The sequence below is a fragment of the Motacilla alba genome, chromosome 13 (assembly GCF_015832195.1).
Source record: "Motacilla alba alba isolate MOTALB_02 chromosome 13, Motacilla_alba_V1.0_pri, whole genome shotgun sequence".
Lineage (NCBI taxonomy): Eukaryota > Metazoa > Chordata > Aves > Passeriformes > Motacillidae > Motacilla > Motacilla alba.
Genome location: NC_052028.1, coordinates 2,412,577 through 2,428,566, shown reverse-complemented (window position 1 = coordinate 2,428,566; position 15,990 = coordinate 2,412,577). Strand labels below are relative to the sequence as shown.

The 15,990-nt window shown below is 41.9% G+C and overlaps 1 protein-coding gene across 3 annotated transcripts in view; it reads left to right on the top strand.

Annotated features, from left to right (window-relative positions):
- Positions 1-15,990, top strand: part of LOC119706319 (protocadherin alpha-C2-like) — a 107,432-nt gene that overhangs the window by 64,535 nt on the left and 26,907 nt on the right. For all 3 annotated transcript variants that reach the window (XM_038149812.1, XM_038149814.1, XM_038149813.1), the window contains exons 2-3: positions 2,385-2,443; positions 4,562-4,650. In XM_038149812.1, the coding sequence (XP_038005740.1) occupies positions 2,385-2,443; positions 4,562-4,650 (148 nt within the window). The remainder of the gene's footprint in view (positions 1-2,384; positions 2,444-4,561; positions 4,651-15,990) is intronic.

Genomic DNA, 15,990 nt, shown 5'->3' with positions numbered 1-15,990 from the left:
ACCCAGTCAAGCAGCAAGCACGTGGTAAAACTGGGTGGAAATAGGTCTGCCCAAAGGCAGGCTGCTGCCCAACTGCCTTGTGCTCTGGTTCTTCCTGTAATGACTTCCAAAAGAAGTCACAGATATTGATTATTTTTCATAGTTAAAAATACCCCAGTCCCTGACAGTCAACTGTGGCAATAGTTCCACCTCCAGAGTCCATTTTTCTCATCCTGTTCCCTCCTTCCTTCTTGTCCTCCTCTGGGAACAGCACTGCAGCCCAACCTAAAGAGTCATAGCAGAGAGAGAACTGTTTGGGAGTAGCCACAAGATGCCAGAGCCTCTGGACAGTAACCCTTGGAAATACCAGTCTCCTCATTTCTCTTATATTGACATGAGGAGTCTTGGTCCACGCATGTGAATTGGAAAAATGTTGCATTTCTAACTAATGAGTTTCTCCTGCCACCATCACCCATTTAAGATCTGATGTCCCATTGCAAACAGAAGAGAGATTTTTGTTTTCTAGCCAAGAGTTGGAAAGTTCTCATCCAAAACCCAAAAATCTGTGCTCTGTCAGTGAGTGGTCGTTTCCTCTTTTCTCACTCCTACCCAGCTCGTGTCAGACTTTTTCAGTGCTTTCATGTAATCCCACTTTATCTGTGTTTTGCCTGGGACTGTGTAAGATTCCTCCTCCCCACATTGCCTAGAAGCCTGTGCAAGTTTATAACCTGCCCCTCTCAAATTGCAAAATAGAACAAGAAGTCCAGCAGTTCCCCCACTATAAAAAAAACCCAGCGGAAGAAAAGACAAATCCTCTGGTGTCAGCACCCTTCACACTCAAGAAAGGCAAACTCAGGACAGGTTCTGATCAGTGTGTGTTGTTCTCTCTCCTCTTTCATTGACTGCTACTACATGGTTGACTTTAGAGTTGCTTTGACATCCCTGGGACTGGGGCCAAAATGGAATTAATCAGAAAGGACTAGAACCATGCATAATGGGCTTCTTGTCAAACCACTTTCTGCTAAACTCAGCAGAACCTGAGCATGACAGAGAACAGGGGGCTAAATGGGAAGGAAATTGCTAGCACAGATGTTTAATGTGTGGCTGCAAACAGCATCCTCCTCCTCCTCCCTTTGTGTAGCTCAGACCATAAAAGAAATTCTTGTGTGCATCATCCAAGAGTATCTCAGCCTTGAGTGATGCTGGACCTGGGAAGTGTGGTGATAGAGCAATACTGTAAGTTGTAATTGCTCCATTTTTGTTTGAATAAAACCTATTGATCCAGGGAAAAGCATATGCCAGACCTCAAGAGGAAAGACAGAGTTGGCTTTAAATAATTCAGAACATTCAACACTTTCTTTTTCTCTTTCAAGTAATGGGGTCAAATTCATTCCTGATCTGCCTCCAATAATCTGAAGAGAATTAAACCATTACTGTCATTTATTATTTGTGTGATTGGCACCGTGCAAGACACATCAGGAATGAATGTAGTCCATTATGGTTTTGGATATAAGTTCTGTCTTTGAATTCCAGTGCCTGAACTTAAGCACTCACTACAATATCACCTACAGAATAATGTTTTTAGTATCCTGAGAAATAACCTTGGTATCTCCTCAGGGCTTAATTTTAAGGGACCCGAGCTTGCATTCATGGGCTGTAGTTGAAAATTACAGTGACAGTCCCCTGACAATGTGAAAACTTTTCTGGAGCAATTTTTGATCAACAGAGGATTTCTTAATTAACTCCTTATTTAGCAAGTCATGCTGCAGCACATCAGCATATGCTGAGGTTTGTTGGTCAGAGGGCATTGCTGGCTATTTTCCCCTTCTACCTTTTATGCCCTCTCATGAATATGGAGAATCTAATAGGTTTTGGTATTACGGACATGTCTGTCCTTAATAAAAGACTTGCTGCAGTCTGCAAATCTGATACCGTCCATTGCAGTCCTCTGCAGTTCTCTGAATTCCAGCAGAAACCTCACTGCCCCACGTCCCCTCACATTTATACACCCTCAGGCAGATAATATTCTGTGTAGGAGTCTGGGTTTCCTCACTGTATCAGGTAAACAAACAATGTATTTTCTGGATTTCTGATGCTGGTTTTCTTTATCCTATGCCCAAAATGTTGATGAATGTATGAAATAACCTTCCACCAGTTTGCAGCATTAAATGTTGTTCCACAGAGATCATCTCTAGCCACAGGCCGTGGCGTGCAGACAAGGTTATTGCACAGACACTCCCTGTGTGCCCATTTGAAAGTTTCTTTTGAATTATAGGAAGATTTGGCAATTCACAAAAATTGACTATATCCGTATTGGTTTTTCTGACAAAATTAGCCAGATGCAGATGCTTTCTAGCATGATTTACTGCCACTAACAGCATTGTCCTGGGCTTTTGTTTCTACAGCCAAAACACCCCAACCCGGACTGGCGCTACTCTGCATCCCTGAGGGCAGGAATGCAAAGGTATGTGTGGAGTTTCTCCGGAGAAGGGGAATTCTGTCCTTTCCTCTGTGAAAAGGACAGAATCTCTTCTGATGCCCTAGACTGATGATATCTATGCTGAGATGGAAAGCACCTGAGTTCTGCTGCTGTCACTTCCAATCCCCTCGTGCTGCAGTTTCAGTCTGACTTGCATCTTATGCTGTTATTGCACTGCTGTAGAGCTGTGCTGTTCTTTCTTTTTACCTTCTGCTTTTGTATCCATTGACTGTCAAAGCATAATTGTTCCAATTATTGAATCATTTAATTGTCATTATATACTTTTTGTTTATTTTAAAGCTCCCTGTAATCATCAGTGCTGATGTTTCAATAGTCAGTCTGCATTTCCATCTTCTTGTTCCTCATTACCATAAAAGTAGCTGTTCCTGCAGCAGGTTATTAACCACATGCTGCAATCAAGAAGATTAATGCTGTTGAAAGGACTTTTTGAAGATATGAGATGGATTTTCAAAGTAGGAAAAGTGAGGCTTTTGTCCAAATCTCTTTAGATATCTTTGAAAATCCACTGCCTAATACCACAAGCAGTCTCCGCTACAATTTTCTACTCAGTACACTTGGATAAAGAGAATTATACTAAAATTGCATCTGTAGAGCCTAAATCAAACCGTATTTTTGCTCTCCCTGAGCAGACTAAAAAACTTGCTGTATGTTCAGGTGTAATCTGATGTGATTAATAAGATTCCTGTGCAGGTGTAGGGGCAGTTCTGAGGCTGCAGTCATTCCCAGTGGCACCACAAAGTGCAGCATTGTATGGGTTTCTCAGAATTTTGGTGCAGTGGTGCTGTACCTTTATCCAAGAGTTTTTATGAGACTGAAGTCCTAAATTCAGAGTCACACTGTGCTTTATGTGGGTGAGGACACAGAGTGACTCCTCTGACTTTGAGATGCTGTGTAAAAAGGAATCTAAACCTCAAGGACCAAAAGCAAAGACAGAGCAAGCTTGACTTTGTGGCCTACTGGGCAAGCTCTTTTCTTTCTTTTATATTCCTGCTGTGACTTTCAATTTTTTTGTAATCCATAATTGCAAAATCAATGAACAGCCTGGGTGGGGAGCAGGATCCTGAAGAAGGAATTCTGCCTACCTGAGTGCTTTATCTGCTGGTGCTGAGTCAGGCATGCTCTTGTGGATCCACATTCCTTTCTATACAAAGTACAAGCTCTTATCTGAAGCTACTTGAACAAATAATGAAAAGTAAGAGCTTCTTTTAACCCCACAAGACTAATGGGGCCCTTTTGGGAAATTGTACATATTCCTCTGCTCTCTCACATCAGCAGCCCCTGTCCTTACCTGAAATCTCAGGTTCTGAGCTGGTGCCCTGCCCAGTTGATGGTTTTCACAAAATGCTGATTTTTTTCACAAAACTTGTAGAAATTTGGTGCCCTGGATGTCTGCCACATTTGGATGAAACTGGCCCTTAAGTTCAGCTGGAAGTGTGAAAGGGAGTGTGAAGCCCATGAGCAGAGACAGGGACACAGTCATGGAATCCTGTTTCTCTTAAGGCACAGCATATAAACATCATGCTTGGTTTTGTATTAAAAATAGCAGATTTTTCTTTTCCTTCCATCTAAGGTGCAAATTGGTGCTTTTGATGCCCAGTGCTCATGATGTGACTGTAAAATTTGCTGTATTAGTTTTTGCATTTGAGAAAATGCATTTCTCTTCCTGAATTGCTCACGAGAAATGTGCAGTAACCCAGGAAGGTGGGATTTGTTAAAATGGCATAATGACAGAAGCTCAGAACTAACTCCAGTGTTTTAATAATTTGCCTAATATTGCTGCATCCTAATAGCAAAGATGTGTCACTTCCTTATTAGTGCCTCCCAGTCAATGACAGCAGTGTCCTGCAGGTGTGTTTGTTTGTTTTATAAGTTATTCCACGACTGGGTTTAGTAAATAATCAAAGCTTTTTTTTTGCAAGTCAAAGCAGCTGCTTCTCATGCTGCTAACATCATGCAGTACTGTAGGAGTAGCTGCACAGTGATTAATAGTTATGAACTCTGAAAAGTAGCAGGAAAGGGAAATGCTGTGAAGTCCAGGGCAGAGGGAACTGTATAACCCAAGTGTGATATTTGCTTACCCAGTGCTGTGCATATGGAGGAGGCAGGAGTCCTGCGTGGAGGAGCAGCAGGGCCTGACCAGCAGTGGCCAACAGTCTCCAGTGCTACAGCAGGTAAGGATGTGAGAATCCAGAATATTTGTGCAGAACTGATGTTAACTGCAGTAGACCTCCTAATGGTGCTAGGCACTCTTTCCTCTGTTTTGTATCTCTAAGATGAGCTCAGCTGATCAGAGCAAGGTGCTAATAACCCCAAAGTTGTGGGTTCAGTCCCTGTATGAGATATGAGCCATTCCCTGAGGAGCTGGACTCGATGATCCATTGTGGGTCCCTTCCAACTCAGAATATTCTGTGATCTGGGTATAAAGTTCTTATAAATTATTCTGTGGAATCGAAATAGAGTGGAACAATAAAGCATAAAATACATCTTTTTCTTTGCTCAATCTCAGATGAGCACTGGAGATAAGAGTCCCTGATCCCAGCTTTCACCCTGCTTTTGAAGGTTACTGGTTTGTGTAATGGAATAATGGAATAATGGTTCAGTTCTGATGTGTGTATTCAGGTGTGTGTATTCCAGAGCTGGTTTGCCCTCCATTTCAAAAGAGCAGTAAAACTGGGGTAGGAGCTTATCAGTTTTCCCTTTGTTATTTTTGTTATTTTTACAAAGCCAGTAAGTCTCTTTGAATGTCTCTTCTCATTTTACTTTTCTGTGGTGAAATCAGACCTAAATTTTTGCTAGCTATTTTCATTCACTAATACATGATGATGGAAACTAAAATGTTATTTATTTGTCAAAATAAATTACAAAAAGCATGGTTTAGAATGTAGCTTCCTCTACTCTGTCACTGACTGATGATTTCACAGCAGTCAATAAGAATTGGCAGAAGGTTCTCATGGAGTTTAGAAAAAAAAAATCACCTGGATGTCTTGCAGTGCAGACAAAAAAAAATATTCTCACTTTTGATTTTGGAGCAGTAATAATGCAGAGACATAGAGGAGCAGTCAGTCCCTGTTTTCAGCCATGTTTCAGCCAAACTAAACTGTAAACTCAGTGGATGCCCTGTGTAGGGTGGTGAGCCCTGTGTGGCAGCTCTGTGAGCACTCAGTCAGGAACTGACGTGAGGAGTGGTGCCCATATCACAGAGGCAGCTCAAATGCTGGCAGTGGGGCCTCCTGCAGCAAAAATTATAATTACTTCATTTAATCTTTTTGGTGCAAACCTTTCTTTCTATTTAAAAGGGAATTTCACCTGGGTAAAAGGCTGAGGCACAACCTGAGGATTTGCAATCACAGTTACAACATCCACAAATTAATGGTGCCCAGCAAAACTGCACAGGTCTTGCAGAAGGGCTGTTTGCAGAAACAGATTTGGGAATTAATTTAATATATCATGGAGCCCTAGGCTATGATCAGCTGGGGTTTGTGTGCCCTTCCTTCTGCTGCAGGCTTTGCAGGAGCACACAGCCTTTGCAGGATATCAAGGGTGTGTGACTGTTGAGCTTGCATTTGAAAATGTCACCACAAGAACACTCCAACCTTTGCAAAGGCTTCCCTCAGGCTTTTGGCTGCACTGATCATCCTTGGCTGAGCACTCAGTGCTTTGCCTCATACCCAGTTCAAGATGGATGCAAACATTCTCCCAGATGTTTCTATGCTGGTGCTGCCAATTTCCAAGCACCTGAACATAAGTGCAAGAGTAGGATGGTTCTGTCATCTGAGGAGGTCCAGTGGCATTTGGGTGCCAGTGCCTGTTCCCCTATCTGGAGTCCTGCTTGCTATTCTATTTTGGGTCTTGTCATTTTGGACTTGCTTTGGGAACCTGAACATCTCTTTGTTTGAGCAGCAGTAACCCTTGGCTCTTATTGCTGCTTCTTCCCTGACTTGTGAGGCACCCGTGCAATGAATGCATCCCAGCACAAAGAAGATTATTTGGTTTTGTCTTTGTCCTCTCCCAAAGGATTAGTGACCCTGATATTACATTAATTAGATTTTTTTTATTTTTCTGTTGTGGGTTTCAGATAATATTCTTCTCCTCTCTTTGTAGCCAAAAAGTTTTAGATGTCCCTGATCCTTAACAGCAAACAGGTGTTTAAGGGAGAAATGTCAAGATTAAAGGTTGTGTTAGCTTTTGTAGCCTCAGAACACCACATATTTAGCAAATTACTACCACTGCTTTAGAATCCTGCCTCTGGTTTCCCACAGATATCTCTTTCAGTGCATCTTTCCTTCTTTGGTTTAGGTTCAAGACCTGTAATAACAAGTCCAGTGTTAAATCAGTAAATCTTTAATTCCAAACATATGGCTGAACTCTAACATCATCACATGCTTTTCAGCAAATATGTGCCATCCAAGCAAAACCTGGTCCTTATTTGACTGACAGCATTCCTGTTGACTTTTCTGAATATTTCATCCATGCAAAAAACAGTGAATCTGGATGTGGCATTTTAAAAATTGTGTTTGCATCTTCTTAGGCAGCAGTCCAACCAATTGTAGGTTTGAAGTTGGGAGACTCCTGGGTGAGGTGGGACAAGAAGGTTCAAACTCCCTCTGGCTTTGAGTTTAGCTCTCTGGAGCACCTTGTTAGTCCCCCACATGTTATATAGTGAGATCAGAGAATGAAGACACATTTCTGGTTTCTGCTCCACATCCTTTGGCAGTTTTGGCAATTCTGTCACTCTTTAGGTGACCACTAAGGTGATTGAACTCTGTTTTTTTGATAACTAACTCAGAATAAATGGAGCTTGATTGGCAAAAGTGGTGAGAGCTCATAACAGGAACTAAGATGAACAGAAATTTTGCTCTAGACATAAACCACTGAAGATTTCTGAATAAATCAGGCTTATGAATAATTCAGAGCTTAGAGTTAGTAGGCATTAGACAAATCTATGTGTATTTCTCTGTGCTGCTGGTTCCAATCTACAAAACAGAACTGGTGTAATGCAAATGCTTCAAAATTTATCTAGCATTTTTGCTAGATAAAGCCAGTCTAAAGATGCTTTCATAGCACATGTAAGACTTAGACCAATAAAGATTTATGATGAAAAGCCGTCATGAGAAATTTCAAATCCTGTATTCAATGTAGACTTCACATGTGTTCAGTAAATGAGGCACTGGGCCACACACCATATGTAGAGAGGGAAAATAAAATACTTCCATTCAGACAGCTCTGTAAAATAGGAAAGGATTTAATGATAAAATCTGCATCTGAAATCTGTAAGTGTGTAGGTGAAGCTGTGGGTGAAATACTGGCATTTCTGAAGTCCATGTCGATAGCCCACGGACTTTCAGGAAATTAGGATTTCAGTGTCTACCCTCATAAATATGCACAAGGGACTCAATTAAGATTGCCTAAGCAAATGCCATCCTAAAATACACTAATTTTGTACTTCTGATTTTGCTGTGGTAACATTCTTCTAATTATATCTGCTATTTCTTTTCCTTTTCTCAGGGAATGAGCTGGGGAGGAGAGGTGGTAACACTGTTTTTTAAAGCTCCAACAGGTCAATGTCCTTCCTGTGCTGGGGCCCCAGAGCTGATGCAGTGCAATTATTTAAACCTGTCTGCACTGCCTGGGCTCTCCCAAGGACAGAAGGACAGCAGACAGACCACCATGGACTGCTTGGGAGCTCTGCAGGAAGAAATTGTTCCCTGAGAGGGTGGCAGGCTGGCACAGGGTGCCCAGAGCCTCTGTGGCTGCCCCATCCCTGGCAGTGCCCAAGGCCAGGCTGGACAGGGCTTGGAGCACCGTAGGATAGTGGAAGATGTCCCATGGCAGGGGGCTGGAACAAGATAATAAATAAAACCCCTTTATACAAAGCTCTTTGCATCTCATCACCCCAAATCTGAATCTTTCACCATTTGTCCTCTGAAATTTGTGTGTCTCACAACTTTCCTGGTTTTATTCTGTTTTTCCTGCTATTCCTTACTGCCTGCCTGTGACCTTCTCACATGGGCCATGCTAGCTAGGGATATCCCCGGTCCACATACTCCTAGGCTGCCCTGGGTTTACACTGGGAGCTACAGTTTCTCTGGAATAAATTTGTATTGCTCTCAGAGGAAGGTTCCTGCTGCAATCTCCTGGAATGCAGACAAGGTCCATTGATGGGGCATGATATGCAGAATAAGTTAGGAATTCAGAAAACTAAATGTGAACCAACTGGAAATATGTCAAATAAGCAAAATTTCCTGGAAAGTCAAGTTAGTTTTCCTAGTGAGTTTTGTGCTGCTGGTTTGGGGTAGGGTGTTGTGAACAGAACAACTGGGGGAAAACTGTGAAGAAAGGACAGGGTTTCTTGTGTGGATTTGAAGAAAAAATGTCCAAGAATGCCTTGGTAGGGAAAGAAATCATGATAATTATCCAGTGTTAGTTGTGGCATTCCCAGTTCTCTGTTTCACAGACTGATTTGGATGCCAAGTAGGTAAATCCAACCTGAATAAGAATATTATATCTGAAAGAGATACTTCATTCCAATGAACTGTGAGAAGGGCCCAGATGAGATACAGGATGATAGTGCAAGGAGAAGAGATCTGAGCAGAGAAACCTAAGGGCATGAGAGGGGACACTTATTTAATGAAGAGATGGGACCACAGTTGGGCTAAAAATGATTTTTTGCTCAGATAAACATCAGTCTCAGAGGCTGTGAGATTTGAGTCAGCCATAGCTCAAAATGGTCACAAGTTCTTCATTACAAGACAATATAGAACTTCCTAATCCAAGGGACAGTTGCCACTAAGTTTATTTTGCTTTTCTAACCTATCACCTTTACTTAATTTTGCTGCACTGTGAATACTTTTATCCAATGGGCTTCTGTCTCACATGCACACATGTGCTTCTATTATAACATCTAAACTCTGAGCTACTCTATACAACCACACCCCTACATTATACACCCTTCCCCAGTTTATTAATACAGTTTTTTACTTACTTAAGGCGTATTCTTACTTACAACTACAGAAGCACAAGTTTATGATTTTTTGTTTAATATCAGTGTATTGTATTTTTATATCAATCCAAGCTTCTTCCGAGGCTGCAGATCAAACCCTTCAGTGTCTGTGGAAGTTTCTGTCTTTCCATTTCTCACATCACACCAGTGAAAATCTTGTGTAGAAAGGTGAGCACAGAGGATCTGGTAGAGAGAAACAATTGGAAGAGATGCTAGAAGGTCTGCAGGAGGCAGAAAGCCTTGGGAATGGCAGAGTTGATTTTTAGGTGACTACTGAGCACAGGTCACTGGAAAGAAGATTGGCACCCTGGGCTTGGGTAATAGGTTGTGATGAGTGGGACAGAGAGCTGCACTGCAGTTGTTCTTTTCATGGAATAACCATTTGACATTGTCTGCACCCTTGAGTCCATGTAACAGCAGCACAGAAGGAATGGAAATTGTTTTTGGAGGATTGAGTCTCACTATTAGACACTGGTGTTGAAATCAGGCTGGCAATACAGGAGAAGCTGTTAAGGGTCCCACAGTACTGCAACAAGGCTCCTGACCACTGAATTAGTCTTCTAAAAATCCAGTTTAAAGAGAAAGAGCCTAAGAAAATAACTCAGAGAGTGATGAGTCCTAAGTTGTAACATATTTCACATGATACAGCTTCACACTGTGGCTGTAGGTAGAGGACAATTACATCCTGAAATGTCAGTGAATTTCTGTTCTTCTTCAAATGACCTTCCTCATCTACAGAAAAAGGGTGTGATTAAGACTCATCAAGCAGTCGCTGCAAAGAATGTGCAGGGGCTGAAAGTGCTGTTCATCTGAGACTGTTAAAGGTTCATTTACAAATAACAGCACTGCTCTGGCTTAGCTTTAGCAGTTCATTGGTTAAAGCTATAAAAGACAATAACTAATTAGCAACCCAGAATACAAAACCAGGTTCTTGGTTTGTTGCAGAATGCTGCAGCTGTTTAAAATGGAAGGAACTAGAAAATGCAGCTGTGCATATCTACAGACTCTATTTTGTAAATTAATAACCAGCTTTCTATGGAATTTCATAATTCCAACCTTCAAACCCAGAAATATATAGAAAGCCAAATATCAGCCCTAAAATTCATATCTTTGGTGGTCTAAGAAGCACTGTGATAACATATGGAATATTTTAAAGAACAGAAGAGGGGAAATACAGAACAGCCTAGTTATTTACAATGCTCATGAAAATTAGTCTTCAAAACAGTGATTTAATAAATTCCCAAAATGAAGGTCCTAAACAGCTCCTAAGAATTTGTGGGAAAGTATCACAGAGATTTGGTTCACGGCCTCTTGAATCATGGAAGAAATCATGCCCTTAAAGCCCACTAAAGTAATTCTTTGAAGCTGCAGTATCTATCAGCTCAGTGGAGTCTGGGGAAGGAAATCATGCCAGCTTGCTTGTGTGGATGCAGTGCGCTGCCTAAACTGAAATAGAAATAATCTGCAAGGGCCATATAAGGCTAAATCCCTTTCTTTTAGTTTACTTTTAGATTTTGGCCACTGAATTCTCAAGTCAATTCCAGCCACTTGCTGAGCCCTTCAACATGATGTACAGTTCTCAGTTTTGCCCCTGCTCCCAGAGCACTTTATTCTCAGGACATTCCCTGCATGCTTCCTGCTTTTTGGTTTTCCACTTCTGTTTGTTCCATTTTCACTCCTTTCTTGTTACCTATCTATTATGCCAAGTATGTACCTCCCTCTTTCTAATTTTTCTCGTTTTTTCCTTTCCTTTAATGACTTAGGTTTCTTCCTGCTCGTCTGTCCACTGTCTCCCCTCTGTATTGTTATTTCAGGAATGTTGAAATGTAGGTCACCAGCTTGGCCCCACATCACCTTTTCAATATTTCATACTGAACTAAGAATTTTCAGGGATAAATGCTTCTCATTTTGACAGCGTGATGGAAGCTGGAGAGGACTGAGAATTTCAAATGCTACTTGGACTGAAGAAAAGCATTTTGAAATCAAAAGGACTTTTTCAAAAGAACATGTCCAAAATACATATTTTTATGACGGATGCAGCCTGACATACTGATCATTATTTTTTAAAAGCTGGTGACTGTTATGACCAGGAACTCATCTGCCTCACCCCATCCAAACTGTTGTTCAACCAGCACTTTGGGCTTTCAATATTTGGAGCCAGGGCTGGGTAAATTAATAGGTTAGTTTAGATTTGTGTTCAGCTGAGTGAGCAAAGAGAGGAGGGGATGATAGATTATATTATACAGAAACTGCAGTCATGACTTGGCTAAAGTTAAATTTACTTTCTGTTAATTTATTTTCCTCTTAGCTGCAAAACCCTCATGACTGACCTGAAATAGTGTTTGTGATCTTTATCAAGGGCTCCATCCTTTTTCAGCAGGGTGTACCGAGTAAATGAGATGACATGGATGAGAGATTTAATACCCTAGTCCTTGAAGGCTCAGTGTAAAGAAAAAAGGATAGGACTCATCAGAATTTGGAAAAGGCTAATGCTGGAAACTTCTAAATTGTGTGGTCTCTTTGACTTCATATATTTCAATAAGACTTTGTGTTAACTTTGACTCTCAAAGAGAATTGTCTTGGAAGAGTTTATGTTTTCATCTACTATGGCAAATTCCTGATTTCACCTGCTGCAAATATTCGTGAGAAGGATTTCCCTTTCCCATTAGGCCCGGAATGCATTTGTGCATCTCATCATTTAGTCCAGCCCCTGTGTATGTGCATCCTTCCTTTTGGATTAGGACCACATTTGTCCCTGACTGGAGCCAGCTGTTGAATTTTCCCAAGTGCAGATCAAGTCCAGTTTCTGATCCCCACATGGGGTGATTGTTTCAATGCAGGTTTCCTAAAGGCAGGACGGGCAGCTCCACTGAGATGTAAATAACCCAGGGCACCTGGAAAATTTCTGAAACAGCACTGAAATAAGAGTAAAGGGGGTAAAAGGCTAGAGGTTTTCTGTGACTGAGCAATATGAAGAAAGTCTTCTGAAACTGTGGCCAAAAGCTGCTGCAGCTCCAGACTTCATCATTTTAAGAAGTGATAAAGAGATTTTACGTAAGCAGTTTATCTGGCTATAATTTCTATATTTAGGCACTGGGAGAAAGTTTAATAGCAATAACTCCTTGTCTATTTAATTCATCCTTTTCTGTAATAATCTTTTTGCTTTCTCAAAATGGAGGTTAAATTTGCACTTAAAAAAGAAAAATACTTCTCATAACTGAGCCAAAAAATAAAAGGGGGGGGGGGGGAGCAAATATAACATTTGCCAGATGATGTGATTAGTTCTTAGACATCTGGTAGGAAATTATTTTATAAATATAAAAAAATCAGATTTTCAAATCTAAGCAACTTTTTCATTGTCTGTTGCTTTAGGCATGTTGGTCTTTGTGATCTTCATAAGAATACCAGTGAGTTTGCCTTGTCTGCCTACTGGAAATATTTTGTAGCTACACAGAAGACATGGATTTTGATTCCTGTCTTTATTATTTTCTCAGCAGTTTCAATAAATAAATAGAAAAATCACTCCCTTGCTGCTGTACTACCTTGGGTTGTGCTCTTGTCAGAACTTATAAACTAAACAAGTGTTTATCTGGTCAGTACTTCAGGGAATTGATGGTAATCAAATTGTTTCCACTTGAGCTTACAGCTGCTTCATTTTTTCCCTGTTGTGCCTCGCTTTTGTGTGCATGGTTTGGGGGTTGTTTTTTATTTCTTTCTCTGATGCTGTGGGCTTTATTTTATTCTGTTTAGATTTTTTTTAAAGAAAATATACTCAAGTAAATGTTAAAACAACCCGTGATATTTATGATCCCAGATGAAGTTTAACCCTGTTATCTCTTGCAATATACAATTCACTCTCTGATAGAAAATAGATGGATAAAACAAGGGTGTTTCTAAGTAATCCTAAGAAATTCTGGTCTGGAATGTATTTACATTGCAAGTGGTGGAAGAAGAAAAGAGGTTGAGGGAATCTAGACCACTCTCTGATATTGAATCTTCTCTTAATGGATGTCTGCCTGTGTGCAGCACTTTGCTGTGCACAGGGGTCATAAATGTATTTTTCATGTGTTTGTTTTTGTAACCAGGCATTGCTCCAGCGTCTGTTGTTCATCTGTAGTGTGGCAGTGCCTCTCAGGTCCAATGGTGCTGCACAAAGCCCACACAAACAGCAAAAGACAAGCCTTGCCTTAAGGAACTTGCCACTGACATGAGCAGGGCAGACAAAGTCTGGGAACACAAGGGAAAGGACATGTTCACTATCCTGCTTTAAAAAGAGGAAAAACAGGGAAATTAAATTCACTCCTGTCACAGAGCGCTCTGTGGGGATGGTGGTCAGCATCCACCTGGCCCAAAATGCTCTCAGTGCAGCAGGAGGGAATGAAGAGTAACAGCTTTGCAAGGCTGTTTTGGGGCTTCCTTCCCTGCTCCTTTCCAGCTGCTGAGCCATGCAGAGCCCATGAGGTCAGGACTTCCTGGACACTGCAGTTATTCCTGTTTCCCTGCAGTGCTCTTTGCCTGGGAAGTTTGACATTTAGCAGCTCCCAAGCCCTGCTGCTAAAGAGGCAGGCAGAGGCTGCTGCCTGCTCCTCTGGGCCACTGGAGAGAGACTTTCTGCAAGAGTGACAGGACAAGGGGCAATGGCTTCACAATGACAGAGTAGGTTTAGGTTAGATTTTAGGAAGAAATTTTTTCCTTTGAGGGTGGTGAGTCACTGGCACAAGTTGCCCAGGGAAATTGTGGATTTCCATCCTTGAAAGTGTCCAAGGCCAGCTTGGATGGAGCTTGGAGCAACCTGGGATAGAGGAAGGTGTCCCTTCCCATGGCAGGGGTTGGAATGAGATGGTCTTTAAGGCCCCTTCCAAGCCAAGCCATTCCATGATTCTATAGTGATGTTTCTCTCTTGTGAACCTCTCTGATCTCTTGGCTGTACCCTGGTTTTGCTGAGACTCCAGAACAGGGCTGCCCAAGACAGAGAAAGCAATATGTGCATGTTTTACCAGCACACATTCTGCCTGTTTATGTAACACTGACCTGGAGATGCTGATTTTACTCCAAGAGCTAAACCCTGAAATCATTCAGTCATTCCTTGTATGCACTCAGAGGGTGCAATGAGAGATGTAAAACAGCAATAGCAGCACACAAAGGCTTCCCCTTCATTATGGGGATTTAATTCTCAGAAAATCAAGGCTCTGGCTGTGGAGGAAATGAATCTGAATGCAGCTTCTCTGCTCTTGTCTTATATAATTACAGTCAGCCATCCCTAAAAGCATCCCCTCTTAGCATGCACGCTACTAGCAAAATAAATGGGTTGATTAGGAAGGAAAAAAACACACCAGAAACCCTTTGTGGTCTTGTGGAAATTGTTCCTATGTGTTTATGCTGAGAAAAAGAGTGTGCTGCTTCTGTTTGCACATGTGGATTAAACAGGTTCAGAGAACACAGGAGACTTGGTGCAGCCTGGGTGTCCCCACTCAGCGTCCAGGGCTGGGGTCAGATACCAAGAGGTGACCAGAACAAACCAGTGAGCAGCAGCAGGTCACCCCACCACAAAGCTGTGGAGGCTGGAGCTAGAACAGAACTGACTGAGAGTGGTTTGAATATGATGAAATTCAATTTTTTATCTTTTTCTTGAGTTGGTTACTAGGAACAGGACAAGTGCTTCAAAAGAATGAGGGCATGGAGTGACAGCGCAAGAGGGGATTGGCTTCAAACTTAGAGAGTGGGTTTAAGTTGCATGTTAAGAAGAAATTCTTCCCTGAGAGGGTGGTGAGGTACTGACACAGATTGCCCAGAGCAGCTGTGGCTGCCCCTGCATCCCTGGCAGTGTCCAAGGCCAGGCTGGATGGGGCTTGGAGCATCCTGGGATAGTGGAAGGTGTCCCTGCCCATGGCAGGGGGGTGGAAGTAACTGAGCTTTAAGGTCCCTTCCACCCCAAGCCCTTCTACATTTGCTGTTTGTATCCCACTTCTCATGCCTGCCTTGCATGACTTCTTTTTGGGCTGTTCTGAAAAAGCAAGATTTGTTTCCTGACAAGCAAATCCTGTGCCCATGGATTCCCAGACTTTCTGGTGGTGTGGGTGCAAGGTGGGGTTTGAGGGGCTGCACAGGGTGTTCCAACTCCATTTATAGGTCAGACCTCAGGTGTGTAACGCTGAAGCACATGGAAAACAGGCTGCTGTCCTGGCTGGGAGTGGCACTAATTAGATCCCTAATTGTGCAGCTAATCTCCTTAGCCTCACTTAGACAATTAAGGGCAACAGAGGTCCTCTGCCCTTCCCTCTCTGCATTTGTCCCTGTGGTTACTTGAGCTGGCCAAGGGATTTTGCCTGAAGTTATGCCTTCTTATCCTGTAACCACACCTCCTTGGCCTAGTGCCTGGGCCTTTGGGTAGCTTTTTCTAGTTAAATTATTCAAACCTTGAAAAAAGAAGCAGTTATTTCCAAGATTCGAGCTCTCAACTTCAAGTCATTTCAGCACTTTTTTCATATGCAGATTTTTAATGCATTGAGAG